Source organism: Pipistrellus kuhlii, unplaced genomic scaffold, assembly GCF_014108245.1.
Source record: "Pipistrellus kuhlii isolate mPipKuh1 unplaced genomic scaffold, mPipKuh1.p scaffold_m20_p_3, whole genome shotgun sequence".
Taxonomy (NCBI): Eukaryota; Metazoa; Chordata; class Mammalia; order Chiroptera; family Vespertilionidae; genus Pipistrellus; species Pipistrellus kuhlii.
Window position 1 is genome coordinate 25,757,529 of NW_023425529.1, and position 26,958 is coordinate 25,784,486.

General features: G+C 37.0%; 1 protein-coding gene across 5 annotated transcripts in view; it reads right to left on the reverse strand.

The window, feature by feature from the left end:
- Positions 1–16,406: 16,406 nt before the first annotated feature.
- The window catches only part of ST8SIA1 (ST8 alpha-N-acetyl-neuraminide alpha-2,8-sialyltransferase 1), a 132,521-nt gene continuing 121,969 nt past the window's right edge, over positions 16,407–26,958 (reverse strand). The window contains exons 5-6 of one of the 5 annotated variants that reach the window (XM_045587834.1): positions 23,899–24,151; positions 16,407–16,965 (exon numbers count right to left, since the gene is read on the reverse strand). In XM_045587834.1, coding sequence (XP_045443790.1) covers positions 16,924–16,965; positions 23,899–24,151 — 295 coding nt within the window. In that variant the 3' untranslated portion in view covers positions 16,407–16,923. Of the gene's footprint in view, positions 16,966–23,612; positions 24,152–26,958 lie in introns of those variants that run through there. The other 4 variants (XM_036458403.2, XM_045587832.1, XM_045587833.1 and 1 more) reach the window with 4 other exon arrangements.

Consider the following 26,958-nt stretch of genomic DNA (forward strand, 5'->3'; position numbering starts at 1 on the left):
CCTGACTAGGCAAGTCATGGTAGGCAGTCATGCCCCAGACATATACTGTTTTAGTAAAAGATTTATCTTTGTCTTAAGCAAACCCTGCCCATTGCTTTTGTGCATCTATAAGAACACACCTTTGAAATAAGCATAATCAACCCACGAGAGCACATAATCTTAAGTATTATATTCTATTACTTCCTTCCACCTCTGTGTGAACATCCTTACTTTACCTCCTTAATGTCAAATGCATAAAAGAAACTGCTATTCTCAGAAACATTTGTCTCGGTCTGCTGAGGTCTTCCTTTCAGGTGTATCCTTTGTTTGACTCAAATAAATATAAAAAGACTCTACAGGCTTGGACATTTCTTATGCTGACAGCATAGAAAATTCCAAAGAATCTAAACATAATTAGAATGGCTCTAGCTGGTTTTGCTCAGTGGATAGAGCATTGGCCTGTGGACTGAAGGGTCCTGGGTTCAATTCCGGTTAAGGGCACGTACCTCGGTTGCAGGCTCCCGGCTCTGGTCTGAGGCATGCTGGAGACAACCAATCAATGTGTCTCTCTCACATCGGTGTTTCTCTCTCTTTCCCTCTCCCTTCCACTCTCTCTAAAAATCAATGGAAAAAATCCTCAGGTGAGGATAAAAAAAATAAAAATAATTAGAATGAATGTGTAAATTGAATTTGGTTGCTGAACTATGAGGTTTATACATGAGAATAAATTGTATTTCTGTATTTTAGCAACATTTAAGTCCAAATAAGTGAGTGGTTGTTTTTGTTTGTTTATTTGTATGGTTGGTTTGGGTTTTGTTTTATTTTCTTATTTGTTTCTTTTTTTCCCAACACAATGCTCTTTAAAAAATGGTATAGGTTTTCTGTGAATATTATTGGTGCTCCCTCTATGAGACAAAAGCCACATCCATAAATAGCTTCAGGATAGGACATAGTCTCCTTTGGAAGGAGATCAGGGAGCTTTGAGATTCTTAGAAACTTTTCATCTAGCACAGTGGTCGGCAACTCATTAGCCAACAGAGCCAAATATCAACAGTGCAATGATTAAAATTTCTTTTGAGAGCCAAATTTTTTAACTTCTTCTAATGCCACTTCTTCAAAATAGACTCACTCAGGCTGTGGTATTTGTGGAAGAGCTACACTCAAGGGGCCAAAGAGCTGCATGTGGCTCATGAGCGGCAGTTTGCCGACCACAGATCTAGCAGATAAGGTCTGACAGACATGCCTTAGTATTTTTAAAAACCTATTGCCTGCCTATGAGGTCTTATGAGGCCCAAACATATTATAATCTTTCTGATATGTCAACAAATGATCTTATGGCCACACCCTCGACTTCATCTTTACCCTGACACCATGTTTTGCTGGAAGTGCCATGCATATGATCTTTATTCTGGGGCCATTTCTTATTTTGAGAACCTTTTGCTAGCTAGAAAAAAACTGTCTTGGACCTTATTTCCACCAAATTCTAATACAAAACTTAACAGTTCCTTCTTTATCAAACTCTTTCTTCTTCTCTTTTTGTTTATGGGCACTAGGAGAGGTCAGTTATCATTTTCAACATTCTGCCTGAAAATCTCCTTAGCAAAGTCACGTTTGTTTAGTACTCTTTCCATTTCCCATACTTACTCAGGGGCTGGTGTTGCTAATTGCTCTGCCATACATAACTCACACCCTTTTTCATCCGGCCTCCAATAATCACCTTCTCAATGACCATTAAGAGTTTGAAAAGTTCTCCCATGGTTCGTGTGACTCATTTTATTAGGCACCAGAAGGTTTCCAGTTAGATTTCATGTTATGGCATATACCAAGATTGCAGGTTTAATTACTGGTAAGTGTGAGTACGGAAGACAGCCAATCGATGTTTCTCTCTCACATCAATGTATTTCTCTCTCTCTCTCTCTCTCTCTCTCTCTCTCTCTCTCTCTCTCTCTCTTAATCAATAAAAACATATTTTAAAAATTAGTATAAAAACAAAAGAGTTTGCAAAGTTTCCTCCTGGCCTGTCAAGTTTCTCCTCACATCCAGTCTCAAAGTCATTCTTACCTGTGTCAACATAAAAATGTCCAAACCTGTATTTTATGAGCTTACTGGATGCAAACTGATGACCCATGATGAACAGCAGGATCTCAAATGCTCTAGAGCACATGTGTCAAACACAAGGCCCGCGGGCCAAATCCGTCCCGCCAGGCCTTGCAATGTGGCCCGCACCGCGCTGTCATCATTGCACTCCGCTGCGTTTCCATCACAATGACAGTTTATGACTGTTCAGTAAACCATTCGGCCCACGATTTAGGCTGGATTTTAGATTTTGGCCCCTTCTCTGATTGAGTTCGACACCCCTACTCTAGAGAATAACAGTTTTGCAGCTTCTTTTATGCATTTGAAATTAAGGAGAGAACTAGGAAGATAACATAGAGGTAGGAAAAGGTATTACAGGACAATTAAGATTATATATTCTCTTGAGATTGGTTAGGATGTGTCAAAGGTGTGTTCACCTGGATGCACAGACACAGGGCTTCCTTAAGACAAAGATGAATCTTTACTAAAGAAGTTATATGCCTGGAGCATGACTGCCCACCCATGACCTGCCCAATTGAGAATTTATGATCTGATCACCTTGTAATTTCCATAGAATCCCTCTCCCTTTTTTTTTTTGCTAAAACATTTTAGGGTTTTGTTACAAAAACACCTTCTATACAGTACCAATTTCTTTTTCACTATCTATTTTCTGAATAACACACCACTCCTAAAATTAGTGTTTTAATAATGTATGCTATCTCCTGGTTTTATAATGTTATTGGGCTCAGCTGTTCTCATGTGAAGCCCAGTTAAGGCACCTTTCAAAAAGCTGGGCTTGAACAGAGTGGGAAGCCAAGGAAATGGAAAGGTGTTTTCATATATAGGAGTGTGACAAAAGAATGCTTAGAATGTGGCATCAGGATGTGGGGTATAAAGAAAAATATCCCAACATGATGTGCAGCATTTTTTATAAAAATATAATAAACTCAAGGAAAGAAGGTATTTTTTCCATGTAGTTTTTTTTCTTTTTCTTTTTCTTTATGGTAACTTTAAGTGCCTGGATAAAACAGATTCCAGAACAGGAAATGTGAAAAAATAAGAATGAAAACCAGCATAGGGAAAAAAGAAATCAGATAAGAAGGTAATATCAGGAAAGGTTCATAGGTAATGCCAACAATAAAGTCATAAAGAGTGCAGTGTCAATGTGTCAACTTAAGAAATGTCTAAACTTGTAGGGAATTTTTGTTAAGAGTTTATTTGAGCTAAAACTGATGTCAATTATTGGGAAGCAAGATTTCAAATGCTTCCAGGACCACAATTTGCAATTTTTCCTTTGTTTCATGTACTTGGAATTAGGAGGGAATTTAAAAAAAATAGTTACATGAAAGTGAGCTAAAGCAAGGCAGGGATGAGGGATTGGATTACAGAATATTTAACAAAATGAGGTGCTCTCCTGAGGGTGGTTTGCATTTCAGGAGGGTTACTTCTGGCATTTCAAAGGCGTTGTAACTCAGATGCACCAGAACAATGGGCAGGGCTTGCTTCACACTTTTCCCTAAAATGTTATGTGCCTGGTGCATGGCTACCCCACACCCTGCCCAGTTAAAAATTTATGCTCAGATCATTCTTTGAGGTTACTTTCAGTAGAAACCTCCCCCCCCTTTTTTTTGTCCACAGTAGATATAAGTGAACATGTAGCAATGTTGTGATACTAATATGTTCATATATTTATTTTTCTTTTAGAACACTTTTTTTTAATTTTTTTAATTTTTTTTATTTTTTTATGAAGGAATAGTGGCTCCAAGGCCAGAACCAGAAAATACTCTTTTAACATACTTTATTGTACACTTACCATGGGCCATTCTTCTGGCTACAGGAAATAGACTCTGAATAAGACAGACAGGAACATGATTTCATAGTTCAGGGAGACAGATAATTATTTTTAAAAATCAACAAGAAGCCGAAACCGGTTTGGCTCAATGGATAGAGCGTCGGCTTGGGGACTGAAAGGTCCCGGGTTCGATTCCGGTCAAGGGCATGTACCTTGGTTGCGGGCATATCCCCAGTAGGGGGTGTGCAAGAGGCAGCTGATCGATGACTCTCTCTCATCGATGTTTCTAACTCTCTATCTCTCTCCCTTCCTCTCTGTACAAAATCAATAAAATGTATATTAAAAAAAATCAACAAGAAAATATCTAGTAATGATACATAAAATAGCAAAAGCAAAACCATGGTGATGCAAAATAGAACGGGGCGGCTACTTTAGTTTGAATGGTCAGGGAAGGTTTCATTGGTCCTCACTGAGAGCAAAAGCGTGTATTATAGAAGCAAGTGGAAAGAATATCACCTCAGGCCAAAACTACAGATATTAAGGAATTTGCTAAGAGAGCTCGGATTCTGTTAAATTGTTCTCACCAGGAGAGCAAATTCTCAGCTGAACACAAATATGTATATATATATAGCCATGATTAAAATGCAGTGTTAGTGAGTGAAAATTTGTTTTTTAATTTGTTTACCTCATTGTTTTATTTTTCTCTCATGGAGTGTTTCCTCGCCTTTGCTATATATTGAGGGAGTTTCTTGGCAAAGAAGAAGTAATGGGGAGCTGGCTTACATCCTAATTTGAAACAACTAAAAAACAAAACAATAAAAAATTAGAGTGTCTCCCCAAAATGTATACACATACTTTGAATTATTACAAAGGCAGTGTTTACTAAAATACATTTCATTTTCAAAATTGAGCTATCAGTTGTTAAAGTGCATATGTATTTTTGATCAGCTGTTAAAGTGTGTATGTATTTTTGGGGACACCCTATATATATGAAGATATAAAGACAATGTTATTCAAGACATTGGACACTGGGCAATGATAGTTTATCCTAAAGACACTACCACATATTTTTTTATTAAATGACTAAATCTAAACAGCTAAAATTAAAAAGACTATCCATACTCAGTTTTAGTGAGAATGTAAAGGAATTAGAACTCTCATAACCACAAGAGGGAAAGTAAAAAAAGGAATAATGTTAAGTATAGCTTAAATGTTAAACATATCCCTGCTACATGATCCAGCCATCCCACTCTTCGGTGTGAGAAATGAAAACAATAATTCACACAAAGGCTGGAACAGAAAAGCTCATAGCAGGTTGAGCTGTGATAAAAGAAACAAACAAAAAAAAAAGTCCACCATCCAGTAAATATTAATAGATAAATAGTTTATGGAATATGATAGAATAATGTTCATACACACACACACACACACACACACACAAAGGAATGAACAATTGATACATTCAACTACATGGATGAATCTCAAAATAGTTTAGCTGGTTAAAAAAAAGCCAGAAAACAAGAGTACGTAGTGTGTGATTTTATTTATAGGAAGTTCTAAAAAGTGTAAACTTGTCTGTAATGACAGAAAAGTGGTTTCCTACGGCTGGGAAGGAGGCGGGGAGAAGCAGGAAAGAGAATTACGAAGTGGTACCAGGAATCTCTTGGGTGTGATGATATGCTCACTATGCTGACAGTGGTGATGATGTCACAGGTGTGTACAAATGATGACTGTGCACTTTAAATCCAGGCAGTTTATTGCATTCCAATGACACCTCAATGAAGCTGTTAAAATTAGTGAGGAAAAATTTTCAATTCCAAAACCTGGCCACTGGGGATCTATGTAACACTTTTGGCTATTTAATGTGTGTGTGTGTGTGTGTGTGTGTGTGTGTGTGTGTGTTCAATATGAGGTGGGTCTTGGATATTGTTACTGAAATTATCTAATGAATTACTTATCTTTGTAAGTTGTTAGATGTTTTTTTAGTTATAAAATTGTTTAGCAGTCTTCATAATGCAAAACTATTGGGAATAGCATGTAATTATTTTGGCGTCTTTCTTGCAGAAGTATTTTATTTTTATGTTTGTCCTCTCAGTGGCTAAGTATGGACTATTTTCTCCACCCTCCGTGCTGCCACTTCCATCTTCTGCCTCATGCCCTTCCGTGTGTCATTTCTACCAACCAAAAAAAAAAAAGTACCATGTCAAAAGGCAGACTCAACCAAAACATTACAGGCTTTTACTATCAGGACTTTATTTCTTCATTTAGCTCTTGATTCAGAGATATACTTTAGGCAAATGAGATTCGGTTTTGGAAACTATTTTATACCCGGACTGTGAGTGTTTCTCTCTGGTACTGAAAATTAATTGCTTTTCTTCTTTTGAATTTCACACACATATTGATTCATGGCTATGGAAAAGCACAGTTATGAATATGAAGTAGTGCTGGGACTGAGTTGGGAGAGAGTATTAGATGTTTCAATCAAGCAGATCCTGCTTTATTGCATCGCTCAGTTTGTACACCTTGCTCACGCCCACTGTGAAGGATTGCTAAAAGCAGCACTGACACCTAATGAAGTCGGTGCTAACGGAAGAATCAAAGCTGTCAAGTTTCATTGTTTTCTCATGAGCTTTGAAAAAGGAAAAAGCTAAGCTGATATGGAAGTTTTTACTAAAATGGAGAGGAAATTCTTTGGAAGATACAGAATCCTTGTCACATTACATTTATGAAAAGTTATTTGATACTAAGGTTAAAACTCATAAAAATGAGACTTCTATAGATAGTACAATTCAGCCTTTTTTAATTCTCATTTTAAATTCTGCCATTTTTTAAGGGCTTAGTAGACTGGCATAGTAAGAACAATAAGAAAAATTAGAATGGAGAGTATATTTTATTTAAAATTAGAGGAATTCAGTTTTATTTATAATCTATGTATGTAAAGGCCATCTAGGTTGTGCATACAAATAAGATCATATTAAAAACTAATACATCTGCCCAGCCAGCATGGCTCAGTGGTTCATAACGACCTATGAACCAGGAGTTATAGTTTGATTCCCAGTCAGGGAAAGCAGCAATCAATGGTTCTCTCTCATCATTGATAATTGATGTTTCTATCTTTCTCTCCCTCTTCCTCCTTCTCTGAAATCTATAAAAATATATTTTTTAAAAAACCAAAAAACTAATACATCTAATTGTCTTTTTATAGTCTACCCTATAGATACCAGCGTATGGTATCCTCTTCTTTCTAGGCACAAATGTGTACATACCATATGATTCCATTTATATGAAGTGCTAGATTACACAAACCTAGCCTATAGTGTTAGAAAGCATTTCAGTGGTTTCCTGGGCCAGGATTTGGAGGAATTTACAGAAAAGGGGAATAAGAGACTTTTTAGAATGATATAAATAGTCTGTCTTATCTGGTTTGTCAAAACTCATCACACTGTGCACTTAAAATGGATTCATGTTATTGTTTTTGAGTTCTACTTCAATAAGGTAATTAAAAAAACACAATATTAAGATGCAATTTTTACCTATCACATTGGCAGCAAATCAAAAACCTTGACAACACACTCTGTTGGTGAGGCTTAGGTACTCATATAGATTGAGGAATAAAAAGGTGGTTCTCTTTCTAAGAAGGGGAATCTTATACCTCCTGATGTAATGTTCTCATAATATACAGAATTCCTGCCAAAAATGCATTAACTGAATCTAATCATGTGGAGATATAAGATAAAATCAAATTTAGAGACTTTCAATTGACCTCAACTCTTTAAAAAATTTCAATGTTAAAGATCAATATAGATGAGAAATTGTTCCAGAATGAAAGAGACTAAAGAGATGTGACAATTAAATGCAATCTGTGATTCTAGATTGGAGACCAGGACAGGATTAAAAAAAAAAAAAAGTTAGAAAGAATATTAATGGAATTTTGTAAATTTATATAATTGTCTAACCACTATGCTATACACACAAAACTAATATAAAATAATATAGAATATCAACTCTAATAATAGAAAAATAAAAAATAATATTAATGGGGTAATTGATAGAATTTGAATATGAGCTTACATTAGATAATATTATGTCAACATTAAATATCTGAAATTATTATTATACTATGGCTATGCAGGAAAATATCTTTGTTAGGAAATATGCATTGAAACATTTGGGAGTAAAGGATTATGGTGCTATAACTTTCAAATAAATGTTTCATCAATAATTATTAGAGAAATAAACCAAACATTGCAAAATATCCATTATGTATGGCTCTGAGTAAAGGTAATTCAGGAGTGCAATTTTTATAACCTTTAAGTTTGATGATTCTTTAAAACTAATAACTTTAAATAAATAAACAATAATCTTCACATTGCTGTTTCTCTATTAAGAAGGAAAGTAAAAATGAGAACGAGAATTTTTTTTGCCTTGGGATCCTGGAACTGAGTAGAGTCCTTGGATTATTGGGAAAGACTGAAATGTCCCAAAGACCGTACCTATGAGTGGGCTAGGGACTCAGAAAGACCAGGATATAGCCTGGGCAGAAAGTGGGCAAAAATCTGTATGTGTGATGGTAAAGAAAAGAGGTGAGGATTTCTGTAGCTCTGTTTCTCTTCCTGCTCTGCCAAGTTGCCTCCCTAATTCAGAGGGGGATGAACATTCTATTGTTATTTTGGCATCATTGGAAAATACACACACAGTAATTTTAGTGAGGGTGTTGATAGCCACAGTGATTTCCTGGGCGGAAAAACGTGTCCCAGAATTTACTGTGGGACTGGGCTGGGCAACTTCTTTAGTCCAGAAGGCCAGTGGCAAGACTAAGACTACACATAAGAGTCACTGACAGATCATGATGGTCTGGAACATCCCAAGAAAGAAGACAAAGAAAGAAGGGGACTCTGTGAAAAAAAGGGAAGAAGGGAGAGAGGAAGATGTGAGAAAAGCCAGCAGTGCTGTGGAGTGGAATAAGCATATGCCCCGGCTACCCTCCAGGGCACTTGTAAGAGGCGGCTGCTTCTGCTCTTACCCCTCCTATAAAACCCAGTCAGGAGGATCCCCTGAAATATAGGGCCTGGCCACTTCATTAGGGAAATGTTCATTTTTTCCCCCCCAAATCAAAGAAAGTTTGCACTGATCTCAGAAAAGAGTCACTACTCTGGAATTTTTAGAATTCTTTGTTCTAGTTTCCCAACACTTGTTTTATGCCTCCCTTTATTTTAATCTTTATACCTGCTTTATCTCCTGTACCAGATCGTAAATCTTTTATAGGCTGAGAACAGCTCATAATAATTTTTATATTCCTCACAAAGGACAGTATAAGCTTACAAATTTACGCTCAATAAATATTTGTCGAGAAAATGACATTTAAAAAGGAAAAAGCAGGTGATCAATATTTTCACTTGACATGTTGTGTTTTAGAGCCCCCTAGTGTGCAAAAACAGCTATCTGAAAGAGCCTGGATAAACAAGAATTAACAGTTCTCTGAATCACTCCTTTTATTCAAGATCCTTTTCTTTTATCACCTCCCAGATTTCCTATTCAGGGGGAAAAGATCCGTTTTAGAATCTTAGAACTCATTAACTCTTCAAGACTGACTTGTGTGTAAACCTCCTTCCAAAAAGCCTTTCCTTTCACCCCAGTGATGGATTATAAAGTGTGTCATTGACTGTAAGACACACCTTTTCACATTTTAACATTCCTGAAGTCAAACTGCATCTTTTAGTCAAACTGCATTGGACTTCTAGTAAAAATATATATATTAGAAGCCTGATGCATGAAAAGTGCAAGGGTAGGCTTCACTCTGGCACTCAGGCCCCAGGCTTGCTTTCCTCCACGCAGGCTTTGTCAGGAAGGATGTCCGGTCTAATTAGCATATTGCTCTTTTATTATTATAGATTATTTTCTTGATTTCAGAGAGGAAGCATCAATGATGACAGAGAATCATTGATTGACTGCCTCCTGCATTCCCCACACTGGTGATCAAGGCTCAAACCCGCCCAACCAAGAATTGAACCATGACCTCTTGGTTGATAGGTCAGTGCTCAACCACTGAGCCATGCTGGCTGGACCATCAAACTTCACTTTACAATTGATGCCCCTTACTATCATACAAAGTTCTGCAGTAATCATGACAGTTGTCGTTGCCTACATGTGTGCAAACTCAGTTTTAACATTTTTCAATCTCTTATCTAGCATCAGTTGAGTTATGGGCATTGTTTATACCATTTCTTTAAACTTTACGTGCCATCTGAGGTATCCTATATAATAAAGAGCCAATATGCTAATTTGACTGGAAGGGGGAACGACCTTCCAGAATAACCAGTGGGAGGGGGGTGGGGCCATGGGGCCATGAGGCAGCAGGGGCTGTGAGGGCCTATACTTGCATGAATTTCATGCATTGGGCCTCTAGTCTTAATAGAAACATATCTACATATGTAGATATACATGTGTGTACATATACATATAGAGAGAGCTATACTTTGGCATTAAGACATAAAACTATTGTCTATGCAAAACGGCAAGAAATTGTGGGATATAAATTAATTAGTATAAACTGATTCTTTTTTGGGGGAGAATTCAAGATTGTGCTGCAAAACAACTAAGATACATATAAATTGATAGAGCTGTATTATATTCTATTACTGAGATTCCTGCAAAAAGATTACTTATCAGGTGTCAAGCAATGCAACCAGAGGGAGGAAAATTTGCATCTGTCCTTCTGAATAGATAAAAGAAACTTCAGAGCAATGACAAACTGATGTAATCTATTCATGCATGGTGCAAGACTGCCAATAAGATGTTAATTTGTCAGCACCTTCCTGACAATTTAGAATAGAAGCTGTTTACTTGCAATGATACATGATTCATTTGAGAAAAAAATAGAAACAGTAATGATGGTAAGTGGAAAATTCTGGTGAAACTCTAAGGCAAAAACATCCTCAAAATTATCTTGACAATGTTAAAGGTGTTAAAGAGATCAAGATAGTGAGTGCAAATGATAAAAATCAGCATGTCACTATGATAACATGCATAATTACTGATGACAGGACAATTATCTCCATATATTTATTGTTAAGCCTAGACATGAAATCTAAGAATGAGATTTCCAAAAATGCCCTTGGGTAGCCTGGAAGTTTGAGATCAGGGAGCCGGCATAGTTGAGTTTATAAGAAATGCATTTCAAAAATAAAATTTTAAAAATTGAAAAAAGATATATCATGAAAATAATAAGAAGAAATCTCATGGATTTTTTCTTTTTATTAATGTCAGACAAAGAAGATTTTTCTAAAGGGGAATTTTATGTATTTGTCTTAATATTTATTTATATTACAATATTTACATTCTCATAAATGTTAATAAAATGGTCAATTTGTGAAGAAAATATGTCATAAGTGTGTATTTCAAGCAATCAAGTGTCGATGTGGTCAATTAGGACAATGAGCCAAATTTAAGGTAACAATCAAGCCTTATTTACTTATTGTGATATCGCAAGCAAGAAGCAAAATCAGGCACCACTAAAAAACAAAATAGACAAAGAACATTGAAACAGACTTATAGATACAGACTGATGGGTGCTAGAGCACAGGGGGGTTGGGTAAGAAAGTTAAGGGATTTAAAAGTACAAATTGATAGTTACAAAATAGTCATGAAGGTCCTAACCATGTAGGTTGGACCATCATACTCATATGGCAAGGTTGTGGGATCCATCTCCAGTCAGGGCACAAATAAGAAGCAATCAATTATTGTATAAATAAGTGAAATAATAAATCGATGTTTCTCTCTCTCTCTCTCTCTCTCTCTCTCTCTCTCTCTCTCTCTCTCATCAATAAATACACACACACACACACACACATCACAAAGATGTGAAGTACAGATTAGGGAATATAGTCATTAATATTGTAATAACTATGCACAGTGCCAGGTAGGGAACACTTTGTAAAGTATAGGATTGTCTAACCACACTGCTGAACACCTGAAACAAATACAGAATAATATTGAATGTAAACTGTAATTTAAAAATAAAATTTAAAGAAACAGAGATGTGTTTTTTCTCATGGAATGGCACTGGGTGAGAGCCAGATAGATGCAGAGTAGATGAGTAGAGGGGGGAATCCTCTCCCTGCCAAGGAGGCCTTAAAAAAAGGATCCTACATCTGTATGGATGCGTGGATCAGGAGGAAGGTGAGAGGGAAGGGCTGGGAGTGAAAGGTACTAAGTCAGAGTAAAGTGCCTTAGCTGAGACCTCTGCTACTTCAAATGAAAGTGTTGGGCTAGGAATGTAGGCATGCATATGAGAATAGCTGAACCAGGTGGTCCTGAGTCCTTGATTGCAATTCACTCCAGAAAACCAACGCATTGGCTGTGTACAAATCTGGTGGGGGGAAGGACAGCTTCCCCATGAGGCCTGCCAGTCAAATTGCCTGAGGATGGGCATGAAGGACCACACATAGTTATTTGGCATAAAGTCAGACGTCTTGGTGTATGTAATTTATAACAGAATTGCAAAGTACATAAATCTAAAGTTTATAGAATTAAAGGAGAGATGGACATATAATACTAGGAGACTTTTTTTTTTCTGGAATTGATAGAAGAATAGATAAAATGTTAGTGAAGATATACATGTTCAATACCCTGCTGCCTACAACTGTAGAATGTACATCCTTTTGAAGTACTCATCGAAGCTGGGCCAAGAAACTAGTTTCAATAAATTTAAAAAAATTAAAATAATAGTATATTTTCTGATCATGACAGAATTATATTAGAAAGAGATAAAAGTCCCAGCTGGATTGAGTGTGACCTATGAACCAAGAGGTCATGGTTCAATTCCAGGTCAGGGCACATGCCTGGGTTACAGGCTTGATCCCCAGTGGGTGGCACACAGGAGGCAGCCAATCAATGATTCTCTCTCATCATTGATGATTCTGTCTCTCCCTCTCTGCTCCTCTTTGAAATCAATTTTAAAAAAAAGAAAGATAAAAAGATGAGAATCTAAAGGTAGTAATAAATCCTTTGTACACAGGGTGTCCCACAAAATGTATATACACTTTGAATAATTATAAAGGCAGAATTTAAGACACATTTCATTTTCAAAATGTATCAGAATCTACATACATTGTCTGAATACCTTCTGGGGAGACACTCTATATTTGAAAATTAAAACAAACTTCTAGAAAGATGGGTTAAAAAAGAATCACAAGGTAATTTAAAAATATTTTGACTTAAACAACAAAAGCACAAATATCCTAATTTGTGGAAGTCTCTTCTACTTTCATCCCTTGGTCCCCAGATTCAAATTTCTAAATATGTTCCAGATATCATAATGAGAGAAATTGGTCACCATCTGAAACATATACCACATTTAGTAAGAACGTACCGCAACCTCCTAAATGAGACCCTGCCAACTTCCTGTGAGGCAGCTGCTTCTAGATCAGCATCTCTCACTTTTTTTTCCCCTCCTAGGAAGCCCTCACTAAATAGGTCTTCCATCTCAATTTCCCTTGGCCAGATCCTAAAAGTGCCTGTGACCACTTCATCACTACTGAACACAAGGAGAGTATGACACAGGGGACGATAGAGTGAAAGAGACACAGTCATTAACCAGTTGTGGTTAAAATCTCATTTAAATTTTACCAAAAAAAATGTGACCCTTTGAATATGTTTCTAGGCTTCCAAAGGCCTATTCAAATACAGAGCCCCTAGCTTCAAAACTGCTTATTCAATGAATTAAATAACTGGGTGAATGAGAACATGAGTGAAGGGGTATCTTTGGTATTAGAATTTCCTAGTTGGTGGACTTGAGAAGATCTGACCAAGCCTGCAAGATTTATCTAGTCATTTTATAGAATCATGCTTCCTCCATTAATGATGTCCAGGGAATAAAGAAATCACAAATTTAGTTCCTTTTGATGACATTTATTCCTTCAAATTGGAGTTTTAAAAACCCAAATCGCTATTGTACACAAGCTGTTCACTTTGTCAATTCTTAATTTAAAATTGCCAAATTAAAGAACACCACTTAGGAAGTTATCTTAACCTGAATCTGATTAAGCCACTAAGCCTAACTGCTAACTTACCATATTAAAAATGTTTTATTCAACTTATTCTTTCTTAAATTTCACCCATTTGTGTACCTTTTTTTCGTTATTCCCCTATCCTTGCCCCAAATGAAACTTTTAAGTCTTAGATATCATTGTAATGTCTAAGATGTTTCCCCTCCTAAAACCATTGTTTTTCTTGAAAATGAATGCTTTACAGGATATGATAAAAAACAAGACTTGTTAATTCCATAAGCATAGATCCTTTCTATACTACTTTTTGCTAAAAAATGTGTTCCTTGGTCAAAAGTATGTTGCATGTAATAATATGATCACAACATGGTAAAGAAGTCATTCTGTAACTTCATAGATGATGGTACTAGCAGAAGAATTGAGGATGAGAAAGGCAAATCCAGAATAACGCCTATTTCAGTGAGAAATGGCTATATGCTCTATGATAACCACTCTTGATCTCTCAACGCATCAAACACTCCACCACTTTCTCAATGGACTTCTATACACAGTGGCAGATATGGAGGTTTGCCTGGAATCCATCATCTGGCTGGTACCACTACTGAGTGCCCAACAAATATTAGCAAGGCCAATGTTAAACCCTCAGTAGAAACCATTTTCCAGGAGATCAGCAATCCACCTGATGGAAAGTTGATTATGGTGGACCCACTCAATAGATATCCATACTCTGTTCTTATTGTTCCTTTTTCCCTACACAAAAGGTTAGAATATTCTTTTATATATATATATTATTGATTTTTTTACAGAGAGGGATAGAGAGAAACATGGATGAGCGAAAATCATCGATCAGCTGCCTCTTGCACACCCCCACCGGGGATGTGCCCTAAACCAAGGTACATGCCCTTGACCAGAATCAAACCTGGGATTTCTTTCAGTCCTCAGGCCAATGCTCTATCCACTGAGCCAAACCGGTTTCGGCTAAAATATTCTTGATTGAAGTCTATCCTAAGACCAATAAACTCTTTTAAAAAGTATTTTTATTGGTTTAGGAAGGGAGAGGGAGAGAAAGATAGAAATATCAATGATGGGAGAGAATTGGCTGCTTCCTGCACAACTCCAACTGAGGATCGAGCCCGAAACCCAGGCATGTGTCCTGACTGAAAATTGAACCGTAACCTCTTGGTTCATAGGTTGTCGTTCAACCACTGAGCTGAGCCGGCTGAGCAAGACCAATAAGCCTTAATTGCTTTGTAATATAACTTTTGGTTGCATTGTTTATTATGAAAAAGTTCCCATATATTGAGGTTTTTAAAATTCATGTCTGGAAACTAACTCTTGAGAAGGAAAGAAATAGCTTTCATTCTATTTGAAAGAAATAACAAAGGACTTGTTTCCTCATATTGTCAAAATCTCCAAAACAAGATAATATATCTTAGAATTACAAATGTTAAACGTAATTAGATATAGCCTCTACTTCATCTCTTGGACTCCTGATCAAGATTCAACTCAATCAGCCTGTATGTTTAGTTCTTCATATCATCAAGAATCTGTGTATCCAAAATAATCAGTTTTCAAGTAAAAATATAGTCTGTGACTTATAATTACCATCCTTTAAGGTTTAGGAATTCTTGAGTAATTAATGCCTTTGGAATCTTAATATCTGTTTTTGAATGCTTAAATCGAAACAAAGTAGAACATCAGGACTCAGCAATTTTTAGATTTTTTTTTAACTTAATGATAGTTGTTAAAAACAAGTTAAATCTGTTTCCCTTATATGGTCTGAGAATAGGTTAGGATATCTACATTTATACTAGAGCTGTGTCTTCCCTCCCAAATGATTCAGATTTAACATAATGAAGTTTTAACATTAGGTAATAGAATGTCCTTTCCTAAAATAGCTGTAGCCCAAAAGGCTGTTATGTGAGAATAAAATCAAAGAACTAATAATATCTGCATAAACATCTTGATCAATATCTGAGGAGACATGTATGATTAAAAATGGAGCAAGGTCACTCTTCCTGATGTTCTCCCTCTGAGAAAGTGTCTGGCAGAATTGGGCCACTAGAGTCCAAGGAAAATGGGAGTTTGAAGCAATTATCTAAGTAATTCAGTCAAGAAGGTACACTTGGGCTTGTCAAAGTCACCCATGTAAGCAGAAAGGGAATCTAAATGTTTTAAATCTTATTAGGAACTTATTAAAGTACCTCTAGGACACACATACAAATATTGACTCATTGCATATGGGAAACATTTTATTGCTATAAAAAGTAGGCTCGAGTACATGTCATATTAAATGTTCAATTCTTTCTATTTTAATTTGCCTAATAGATAGTTTCTTTCAACCATGTAAGAGGTACCAGTAGTGCTCTTATGTTCTATTTACGGCATCTATAATTCTGTATGTCTAAATTAATTTTCTCTCTAAGCAGCATGAGTTTTCATCCAGAAGAAAAGAATAAAATCAGTTTAGCTGATATGGATATGAAATAAAAGAAGAATAGAAAAAGAAATAGGATTACCCATTCACTTCAGGGAAATAAAAAGACTTCACAAAGTATTTTAAAAAATATTTTATTCACAGATTACATTTCCAGATTTTCTCCAAGTAAGGGAGGTAGAGAAATTGAGTCTTAGTGAACCTTCTCACTACCAGCCATAATTATAATGAATACACCAAAGGAAAAGACATGTTTTTACAGCAAACCTCCTCCTATGACATTGCTTTAGAGTCTGTGGAAAGAAATAGCTAAAGCAGAACCAAAAGAGATAGGTACTGTGTGTGTGTGTTTTTTAAGTCTGACTATAAAAAGTACCAATTAAAGTTTTTTTCTTACCTGCTCTATTTTACGTGAGAAAGATGGAATGAAGAGTACTGATTTTCCCTACACCTCCTGCCAGCAGACTGTGGCTTCATTATAAAGAAGTATTTCCATGTACACTTCAAGGGTGATTTCATTTCATATTCTAAGCTAAAAACCCTTTTACAGAATAAATGTATCCATCGACTGGTAGTCAGCCTATATACTGTTAGAGAAAGGAGAGGAATTGAATTTTTCTCTTTGCCTCTTACCTCTAGCCTCTGCAGATTTGCTCTTGAAAAAACAGCTTGCACACCTGTGGAATGATGTATAATGTGCAATCATTGAATTAGAGATCTTAGAGAAACTTTCTTTTTCAAAGCTTTTCAGACAACTATGCTATATGGTAACTAGAGTTCTAGAATATTCCAGACTTTTTATTAAAATATATTTTATTGTTTTTGTACAGAGAGGAAGGGAGAGAGATAGAGAGCTAGAAACATCGATGAGAGAGAGTCATCGATCAGCTGCCTCTTGCACACCCCCCACTGGGGATATGCCCGCAACCAAGGTACATGCCCTTGACCGGAATCGAACCCGGGTCCCTTCAGTCCCCAAGCCAATGCTCTATCCATTGAGCCAAACCGGTTTCGGCTATTCCAGACTTTTTAAAAATTAAGCAAGCGTTGCAATGGAGCTACCCTTGTCTGTTCTGACTTCCTGCTAGCATCTCTGAGTCTGATGTACCCCTATAGCCATCAATCATCCCAAATTATCAATCCTGTATATTATGAAGGAATATCTATACCAACCTACCAACAAGAAAGCCCAAAGAATGAGTACTGACGAATGAATGAGGATCAAAAGCCAATTGATTCTTTGCTTCCAAGAATGTTAGGATTCACTGGAGAAAACATTATTAATCTTCACATCCTCTTGTAATTATCACCTATATCTCTGCATCCTCTTGTAACTATCACCTATAGCTCTCAATGAGAAGGTTCTATAGCTTCAAGAAAGGATATGTACACACTGTTATCAGAGGTCTTTAAGGCCTAAATACTATATGGTGCATTTATATTAAAGTCACATTCACTACATTTGTGAGAGCATTTGCTGATGGCAACGATACAACTTGGAACAGACATGGTTACATCTTAAAAGTGACTGGAGTACATGAAGAAAATAGATAAGAAATTGGGAGCCAAGCCAGAAAAAGTGAAGGTACCCTCTGCCACCCCCCCACCAAGTCAACCATCTTTCTCTTTTCAATGGGCATACATAATGCAAAGTGTGTGTGTACGTGTATGTGCACAAGAACATAAGGGAGAAAACCCATCTACGTTTCCTTACATAATGATGAATATAAAGGCCTATTACTGAAGTAATAGTGGGAGCAGGGGACTACAGAGGTTTTAAACTCACTATGCACAGCATCAGATGGCCATGCAACCAGCTATCAAGGTGTCAATTTCCTCCTATTGCTCCCTTATCATGACAGAGATCTAAATAATAATCTTATTTCAGAAGTATGTGTCACAGTGGAAATGAAAGAGGAATGTGAACATGGGAGTGTTGGTATGTCTAGGCTCAAACACCAAGAAGAACTCAGTTGGAGAGAGGCCAGAAGTGGGGAAGCTATAAACTGTGATGGTCCGAGGAGGCAAACAGGTCGCCCTCTTCTGTTTTCTTCCCTAAGGGCCTCACAGGCTGGCTCTCACACTGCTTCCTCCAGCATCTTTCGTCGTTAGTCACGACAACTGCATGACAGTATGTTTCATTTAAAATGTCTGAAAAAGTTCTATTTTGGAAACTGCACTGAAGGACAAAAGCCTCTGTGCTCTCTGCTTAGTAAGATCCTTCTACTAGTAAGATCCCTCCTAATCCTCCTTCACAATTAAACCCCTGATTTTTATATTCCTTTTTTTCTCTCTTTTCATTCTGGTTATACTCTTTTTAGCATTATAAGTATACATTTCTCTTGCTGTGCAGAGAAAACCAGACATATCTGAGTCCTGAATTTTTCTCTACCCTGGATAAAATCACATCTTGTAGCTATCTGTCGGTATCGTGTGAAGCATGTGCTTTTAAAATGGCAAATATCTGGAGAAAATCTAATTACATAAAAGCAGAAAGAGATATGATCAATATACTGGGGTATTATTTTATAAAACTCCTAGACAGCTCTGCAACATTGGTTATATCCCACAACTTCAAAAGAAAAGCAAAATCAGAAAGAATTTCACCATAAAGTCCTGGATCAATAGGAACACAGAGGAGGTAGGTAAATGAGTAAGCATCAACAAAATATAATTCATCTTTTTTTTTTTTCCTTTAAAAAAGTTATAGAGTTATAGTCTTTGGCTATCACACAACTGTTCAAAGGTATTATAAGCCAATTTATAATAAGTTATTTATTACTTATTCGTTAGAGATAGAATAAATCAGAAATGCAGGCGCCAGAAGGAAGAAACTTAGAAGGAAACATAACCGTATATTTTCCTATTGTAACGGCAAGCAGAGGTGGTGTTGTGTTTGAATGAGCTTTCCATTCATGCACGTGCTTCAATCTCTCACCTCTAAGATGCATGTAAAAATTCAAAGGACAAGACTAGGATGAGGGTAATGCCAATAGTAACCATTTTCTTAAGATAGGAAGGGCAAAGGTTATGGCAATTGAAGATTCATATGTTTTTCCTTCTACTTATTCAACCTCAGTATTATATGGCCTCACATTTTGGAGTTTATAAACACATTCTTGGCTTCTGGATTTTTCTGGGTAAATCTCCAGGGCTTTAAAAGAGGCTCTGTAGGAACTGGTGGAATATTACCATCTCCCTATCTTCAAAGACTCAGAAAATCCATCTGAAAGTGGGGGTTTGGAGGAGCTCCACTTTTAATAATCACTGGCAGGGCCATAATTAGGTCAGGGTGACTAGAACTCTGTCACAAGACACCCAAATTTAGAGAGCACACGTTTAAGGGGGGTAAAATTAACAGCAACAAAAAAGAATACCTTATATAAGACAGTGTAACATTTTAAGCTTCTCAGCAAATTTCCACACCAGCTTTCTAGTCACAAGGCTACTAGCTCCTCTCGACAGTGAGGCCATGGGATTGGACAGAGGAAGGTGGTGCTTGAAAGCCAAGGTCAAGCACAGAGACTTCTCTGACCCTTTGTATCCTAAGAGCTTGACCTTTTGTCTCCTCCTTCCACTTGCTTCATTCACTGTCTGGCACACAGTGGACTGAAGTTGTCAAAACCGCTGGTCATATTTATAGTTCCTGCTGACTGTGTTAGAAGGTTGGCCTAAGTTGAAGGCACCGGGAGTGATTTACCCACTTCCAGCCCTGACATGTACCCACCAGGAGTCATATACTCAGAGAGTCAACCTCCACTTACACTGGAAGATGAAGAAAGACAAAGCACAGTTTTGCACTCAGCCCTTACTTCTCCACACACTTGTCCTCAAGTTCCCACAAAAATCTTTATAGCTTTGATCACTGGAACTCTGCAAACATAGAACAGGTATGTTCCCTGGTTCTGGTGAGAAATTTTTCATACAACACACAATAAGAGTTTTATAAAATTTTAAATGGGCGGTGACATTTCTTCCTCTTAGGTTGCTCCTAACAAGATTTCTCAGTTAAACATTTTCACCAAGTCCGTATTTTTAAACATACCAATTAAAATGACAGGTCATCAATTTTCCACACTAAGAAATAAGAGGCTGTGCATAGTATACAACTACCATCATTGCTGACAAAAGAAATGTTATTGATATCATTTCCATTTGAAATGATCTGTAATACTCCTATAAATATTTTGACTAATTAAAAATATTTTTGGTAAATTTAGAATTTTAGGAATTCTTCAGTTATTTTTTAAGGAGACTTAAAAAATATGCTTTTATTAATTTTCAGAGGGAGGTAAAGGGATAGAGAGATAGAAACATCAACGAGAGAGAGAGGAACATAATTGATGGGCTGCCTCTTGCACATCCCACACTGAGAATTAAGCCTGCAACCCAGGTATATGCCTTGAAGGGAATCAAACCATGAACTCTTGGTTTCTGGGTTGACACTCAACCACTGAGCCACACCAGGTGGCCCAAATAGACTTTTAAGCCATGTTGTCCTTTGCTTTAGGTATAATTTATATTTAACTTAAACAAACTTTTTAGCCAAAAGAGGGGAATGAGACACCACAAAGCCAAACATAGAGTATTGTCTGAACATCTGCCATTCAGGATCATGCCTTTGTTAAAATAGCTAAAAGTGAACTAAACAGAAACAAAATCCAGGAAGCACTCTTCAACTTCTTGTGCTAATTGCAGGTTAGATGCACAGTGTCATATAAACTGTTGGTCAAATATTCTATATAGAGCTTGTCATGTCTAATGTCCTCTTCATATAAAAAGCTTTCATATAAAATTATTTTGCTTTTTTTTCCCCTTAATCCCAACTCATATGCACAAAGTATGTGATTATCAGAGGGGGAGGTAGGAGAGGGAATGGGGGGGATAATTGTTGATGGGAGGATACTTGACTTAGAATGGTGAACACACAATACAATATATAGATGATGTATTATAGAATTGTACATCTCAAACATATAAACTTATTCACCAGTGTCATCTTAATAAATTCAATAAAAATAAAAAGTTAAAATTAAAAAAATTATTTTCTCTATGTAATGACTTAATCTTTCACCTATCTTAATTTTATGAAGTGCAATAAAAATAAAACAGAGATCATCCTCATTCATGATCATCAGCCTCAAAGTAATTCTCAAATTATAGCTAATAAAAAGTCTCATCCGGAACTTATTTTCAGTTTTTTTCACCCTTTCTTTTGCCCTCTTGGAGCCACCTAATTTTTCACTAAATAACTTTAAAACTTAGAAGTAGTAATGCCTTCTTTTGGAAGATGCATTAAAAGTGATTAAATACTTTTTTATTGAATGTGTCTACCATAACTTGAATATCTTTTTAGATGAATCTTAAGAGCCAATAATATAAAAATGTAATTGGCTAAATTTGGCAAAGTGTGCAGCACAATTCTAAAGTCCTCAATTTCAGAAAAACAAAATAACGAAGAGTTTAGAATTCAATTTCTTCATAGTAATAGAGAATTCTAGAGTATTCTGTAAGATAATTCTAGAGACATACTTACTTAGGAGCACGTGTATTTTAAAATGACAGATACACAAGTTAGTCTACACACACATGCACACACACACACACACATAAGCACATATACTCACAAGCTTAGGTTTAGATACATCTAACTAATCACAGAAATATGTATGGCATACCTCTAAAGTAAGGCCAGACTTTAATCTACTCTAAAAAAATATTCCCATTAACTTGTCACCACACTTTCAATGACATGAGCAGGTGTATGTATCCTTAAGTGAAAACACTATGGAACCATCAAAATGTTTTGGTCTAATCTAGGGCTTTTCACCCTTGGCACTATTGACATTTTAGACTGCATGATTCTTTCTAGTGGAAAATCTGACCTGTGCATTGTGAGTGTTTAGCAGGATTCCTGGCCTCTACCCACTAGATGCCAGTAGCTCTCTCCAAATCATGACAATCAAAAATGTCTCCAGACATTGCCAAATGCCACCAGATGGAGGAGGAAAATCACCCCATTTGAGAAGCAATGGTCCAAGTAAACGTTATGAGTTTGGGATCGGTCTTGCCTTTCAGAAACCACAAATTTATAATTAAACATTGTACAAATCTATTGCACAAATCTATCCCAGGAATCAAAACAAGATGAAACATTTCTAGATAGTACTTTCAATGGAACTGTGATTCACTGGCTTTATGGGACACATTAATTACATTTTAACAATTTTAACAATTAAACATTAATTTGAATGACATATTTTATTAACATTTGTATGTGTTTTTCGTTAGCCCTTTTATCTTTCTGAATAAGTGTATAGGTTAAATTTATTCTTTTTTAAGGTAATTATTAAATAATAACAACAGCTCAAAAGGGGAACTATATTCAGGATTGCATGTATAGCACACTCAATAGTACATTCTTACTACATTTTTCCTGCCATATAGCATAAAAATAGCAAATCAGTTCTGCACAGAAACAATACTCTAAAATTCTTTACTTTCTGAGATTCAGTATAATCTATGTTTTATCAACCACTCACATTTCAACTCATGATTTCTATAATAACCTTGATATTCAATCTTATTTAGAAGTTGCCTATTTCAATGATGTAATTTCCCAATGCCATTATTATCCTAATAATTTTTATATTAACCTACCTAAAATGCCACCTGTTTTCATCTGTATTGTGTACTGAATTTCTACCATTAAAATATAAAACAAATTTTTGGCACAATTTACCTAAATTTTGGTGATACTTAAAAAAATAAAGATAGTGATTTCTAGCATCTCCTTTTAGAATAAGGCATTTCAAAGAACAAAGATAATAAAAGGCTTCCTTTACCTTTCTCTTATATGTAAACACATCTGGCTGCTTGTAGTCTGTCAGAGTTTGGCTTTCAAAATAGTCCTACCTGCGACTATGAGAATAGATAGCTACTAATTCACACCCCTTTACTTGCATGAATATACCTAATATGATCGTACTCAACACAGGATCCACTCACAATATGTTGGAGAGAGTCAGAATGAGTAAAACAGTTCTGTTCAATTGCGGCAAGCATTTGGGGGTAAGGTTTGCATCTCATGCTGGTATAAGCTTTATGAGCAGTAACCAGTAAGCTGATTTGTGTTATATCAGGGTGTGGTGGGTAGGTACATAATACATTTGGAACTCTCCAATACTTGTTACAGATTTTTGAAATACCAGTCATGTGGATTTATGGAAATGAGCTTTGTTTAGTTGTGTGTGTGTGTGCGCGCGCGCGCGTGCTTGTGTGTGTGTGTGTGTGTGTGTGTGTGCGTGTGTGTGTGTGTGTGTGTGTGCATATGCTTTATCTCAGAGTGAATATTAGTTCTTTTTTTTCCACTGTCCCTAGGAAGTGAGCTGTAGGGAGGTATCCTCACATGGGTCCAGCTGCATTCTCAGTGCACCAATTTTATGAAGGTACCAGAGTTGGAGAAATTCCTCAGGCATGGCATGAAAGCCAGAAAAGGGCAAGACGTTATCATAGTAGTGGTGGCTGATGGGCTGCTCATGCATGTTCACAGAGAAGGGCCAGAAGCCATAGATGGCCACCTCCTCACAGAGGCCCAGGGCTGCGCTCACCAGAAAGAGTCCGGTGGACAGGCGTTTGGCATGAATTCCCCTACTTTTCCAGAACTTTCCAATGCTACGCAGAAAGTTTGGGTTAGCAAAGAGCACTGTTTGATTGGCACCGACATCTGACAGTGTATAATAAACCCGGAGGGAAGGCTCTGTTCCTGTCTTCATAGAAAAAGCAGGCATATAGATGTAGCTGTGGTTATAAATTTTCATGTTGTCCACAAATGTCTTTCTGGACCACAGCAGGTTCTGAAACCTATTAAAGAGAAAAAGAGGCTCAATTACCCTGGAGAAAAGAAATTCATCAACACCCACTCTGCTGTTCTTCTGATGGACTTGATTGCTCATACATCCTTGAACTTCCAATTATCTCTCATCATGTTGCTTGGCTTTCCCCCATCTCAGCAATCTAGACTCAGTTTGAGAGTCCTTAATGAGATATTCTCTTAACTAAAGTGCATTGCACATTTTGTTCTCTTCCACATTTCATTTGCCTGGAATGTAAGGATGGTTTAATACCCATGAATTGAAAAGGTTTTGGTTATTGAATAGATTTTGAAAAAGCTGTTTGTGTGGTCTGACCTCAGCACAGGACTGATTCCACATCTGCAAATCAAAGAAATGTCTTCTAAAATGCTTCTTCACTTTGAAATTCTATGATTCTGCAAGTATTCAGATCAATCAATGCTATTTTATAACTGTAATATTACATTAAAAAAAACTTGTTATAAAATGATGCTAAGAGTTGCCCATGTTGCTTGCACCAAAGAACACTTCTTTCCTATTTTCTTTAATTTTGGGTTATATGAAGTGAAAGGTCAACTATGTGCACCTAAAATTTATGGTACGCATCCTATGTGTCAGGAGAATTAAAAATTTAATGACACAATTTTTTGGACACTTTGGTCACTGACAAGGGTACTAAAACAATGATGAGGATTCAGTGTTCCTGTACCAAGCAAGGCTGGAATTAATGGAGGCTGTGGTGACGGATGAGGCATGTGGCAAAAAACTTGTGCATCTCTCCTTTGTTTGGACTTCATTCTGTGGCCTTGGGGAGTCTTCACAGCAGTAAGTACTTACAGGATTTACTATTTGGGTTACAAATATCTCATCATTTGTTTAGTGGTCAGTCCATGTCAAGAAAGGTAACTCTGGCAGTTGAGAAGGTGTTCTGGAGAAGGAGAAGGCTGGTGAACTAAAGACCAGTTAAGAAGTTGCTGGAGTAGCTCAAGTGAAAACAAAGAGAGAAAGACAATGAAGTAGGCTAGGGCCTTGCAACCTTCGTTTTCTTCCACAGGAAGGGGAGCCACCCTCAGGTTATGTGCAGAAGGAGCAGCGGCATCTGAGAAAGGAACTGAGCCACAGCTAGCAGAAGGAGGCTGGCCTGACATCATAATTATGTGAAACCAAAGCTATGAATACACAAATCCACAGGATGTTATGCAGCAACCAGTGTTATTAACCTTGCCTGCCATGAAAGGTGTGTTTCTCAAGCCCAAAGGAAGGGAAATTGCTCGAGTTTTCTTCATGTCCTTGATTCGGCAGCCTGCTTTAGCAATATTTCCTGGGCTCTGACAAATAGAGAAGAGATCACAGCATTTTTAGGTGGAATCACTTTACCATAGAAGAAGTCAGGGAAGCCCATTGAACCATATTTTGGAGCTGAGCTAGCTTCTCTAGCAGAAATTCCCATTTCCCAACTTCCAAATAGGCTCTGCTTAGAAAATATTAAATTTTTCATCCTTTTTAAAAATGTTTTTTTATTGATTTAAGAGAGGAAGAGAGAGGAGTGATAGAAACATCAATGCTCAGAGAGAATAGTTGATTGGTTGCCTCCTGCACTACCCCTACAAGGCATTGCAACTGGGGCATGTGCCTTGACCAATAATTGAACCGTGATATCCTAGTTTATAGGTTGATGCTCAACCATTGAGCCATATTGCCCAGGCAATCTTTCATCCTTCTTAATTGCCCATCCCTATCTCTCCTCCTAAACAGTAATTCTTTCTCAATAATGTAGACACACCCTGCAGACAGTACTCTACTTAGTTTGAACAGTGGTTCTCAAACTATAGCTGGAAAGATGTGACGTCACTTTCTGATGAGAGCTGTCCAGGGAGATAAATTTTTATCCAGCACTCCCCAGTGATTGTGATATAAGTGTCCAGGGATATACTTATTCAGAAGATCAAAGCCATTAACATAATTTGTCTAGTTCTCTGCATCTATTCCTCAACACTGCTTTCTTTATATCTTCAACTAGAGGTCTGGTGCACAAAATTTGTGCACTTGGGGGGTCCCTCAGGCCAGTCTGTGCCCTCTCGCAGTCCTGGAGCCATCAGTCAGACATCCTTAGTGCTGCTGTGGAAGCAGGGGAGGCTCCTGCCACCATTTCTGTGCTCGCCAGCCAGAAGCTTCTGGCTGAGCAGTGTTCCCCTGTGGGAGCACACTGACCACCAGGGGGTAGCTCCTGAGTTGAGCATCTGTCCCTTGGTGGTCAATGCGCATTATAGCAACCAGTTGTTCCACTGTTCGGCCAATTTGCATATTAGCCTTTTATTATATAGGATATTATCCTTGTTGCAATTCTAAGAGGAAGAAGTGCTCCCTCTTCCCCGCTGTGTCAGGGAACAAGCTATTTCACATTCATTTTCTAAAGAACTCTTGTTCAAAGTGGGTTTCCCCTCCTTAAAACTTCCAATTTCTCCACCTGTACTGAATTACCCCCTTCTGTCTTTCAAATACTGTTGGACCTTAATAAGAGAAAATTCTTCCAATGTCCATTCTGTTCTCAGAGTTACATTCTAGGTCTCATTCCACCAGCAACCTTCCAGAGCAGTTAGTATTCTCCCAGTTGTTCCCTTTTGTTTCCTTAAACAACTCATTCCTTATTGCTGCACCAAATGACTCCTATTCCACAGGGCTCTGCTGGCAGATGGAACTTTCCCTATTTTTGTAGTGGACCACATACGAAGGTGAATTATAGACAGCTCCAGTATAATCAAGGCAATTGATTTTCTGTTCTCTGTCTTAAAGCTGACTGATTATTCTTAAAGAGGG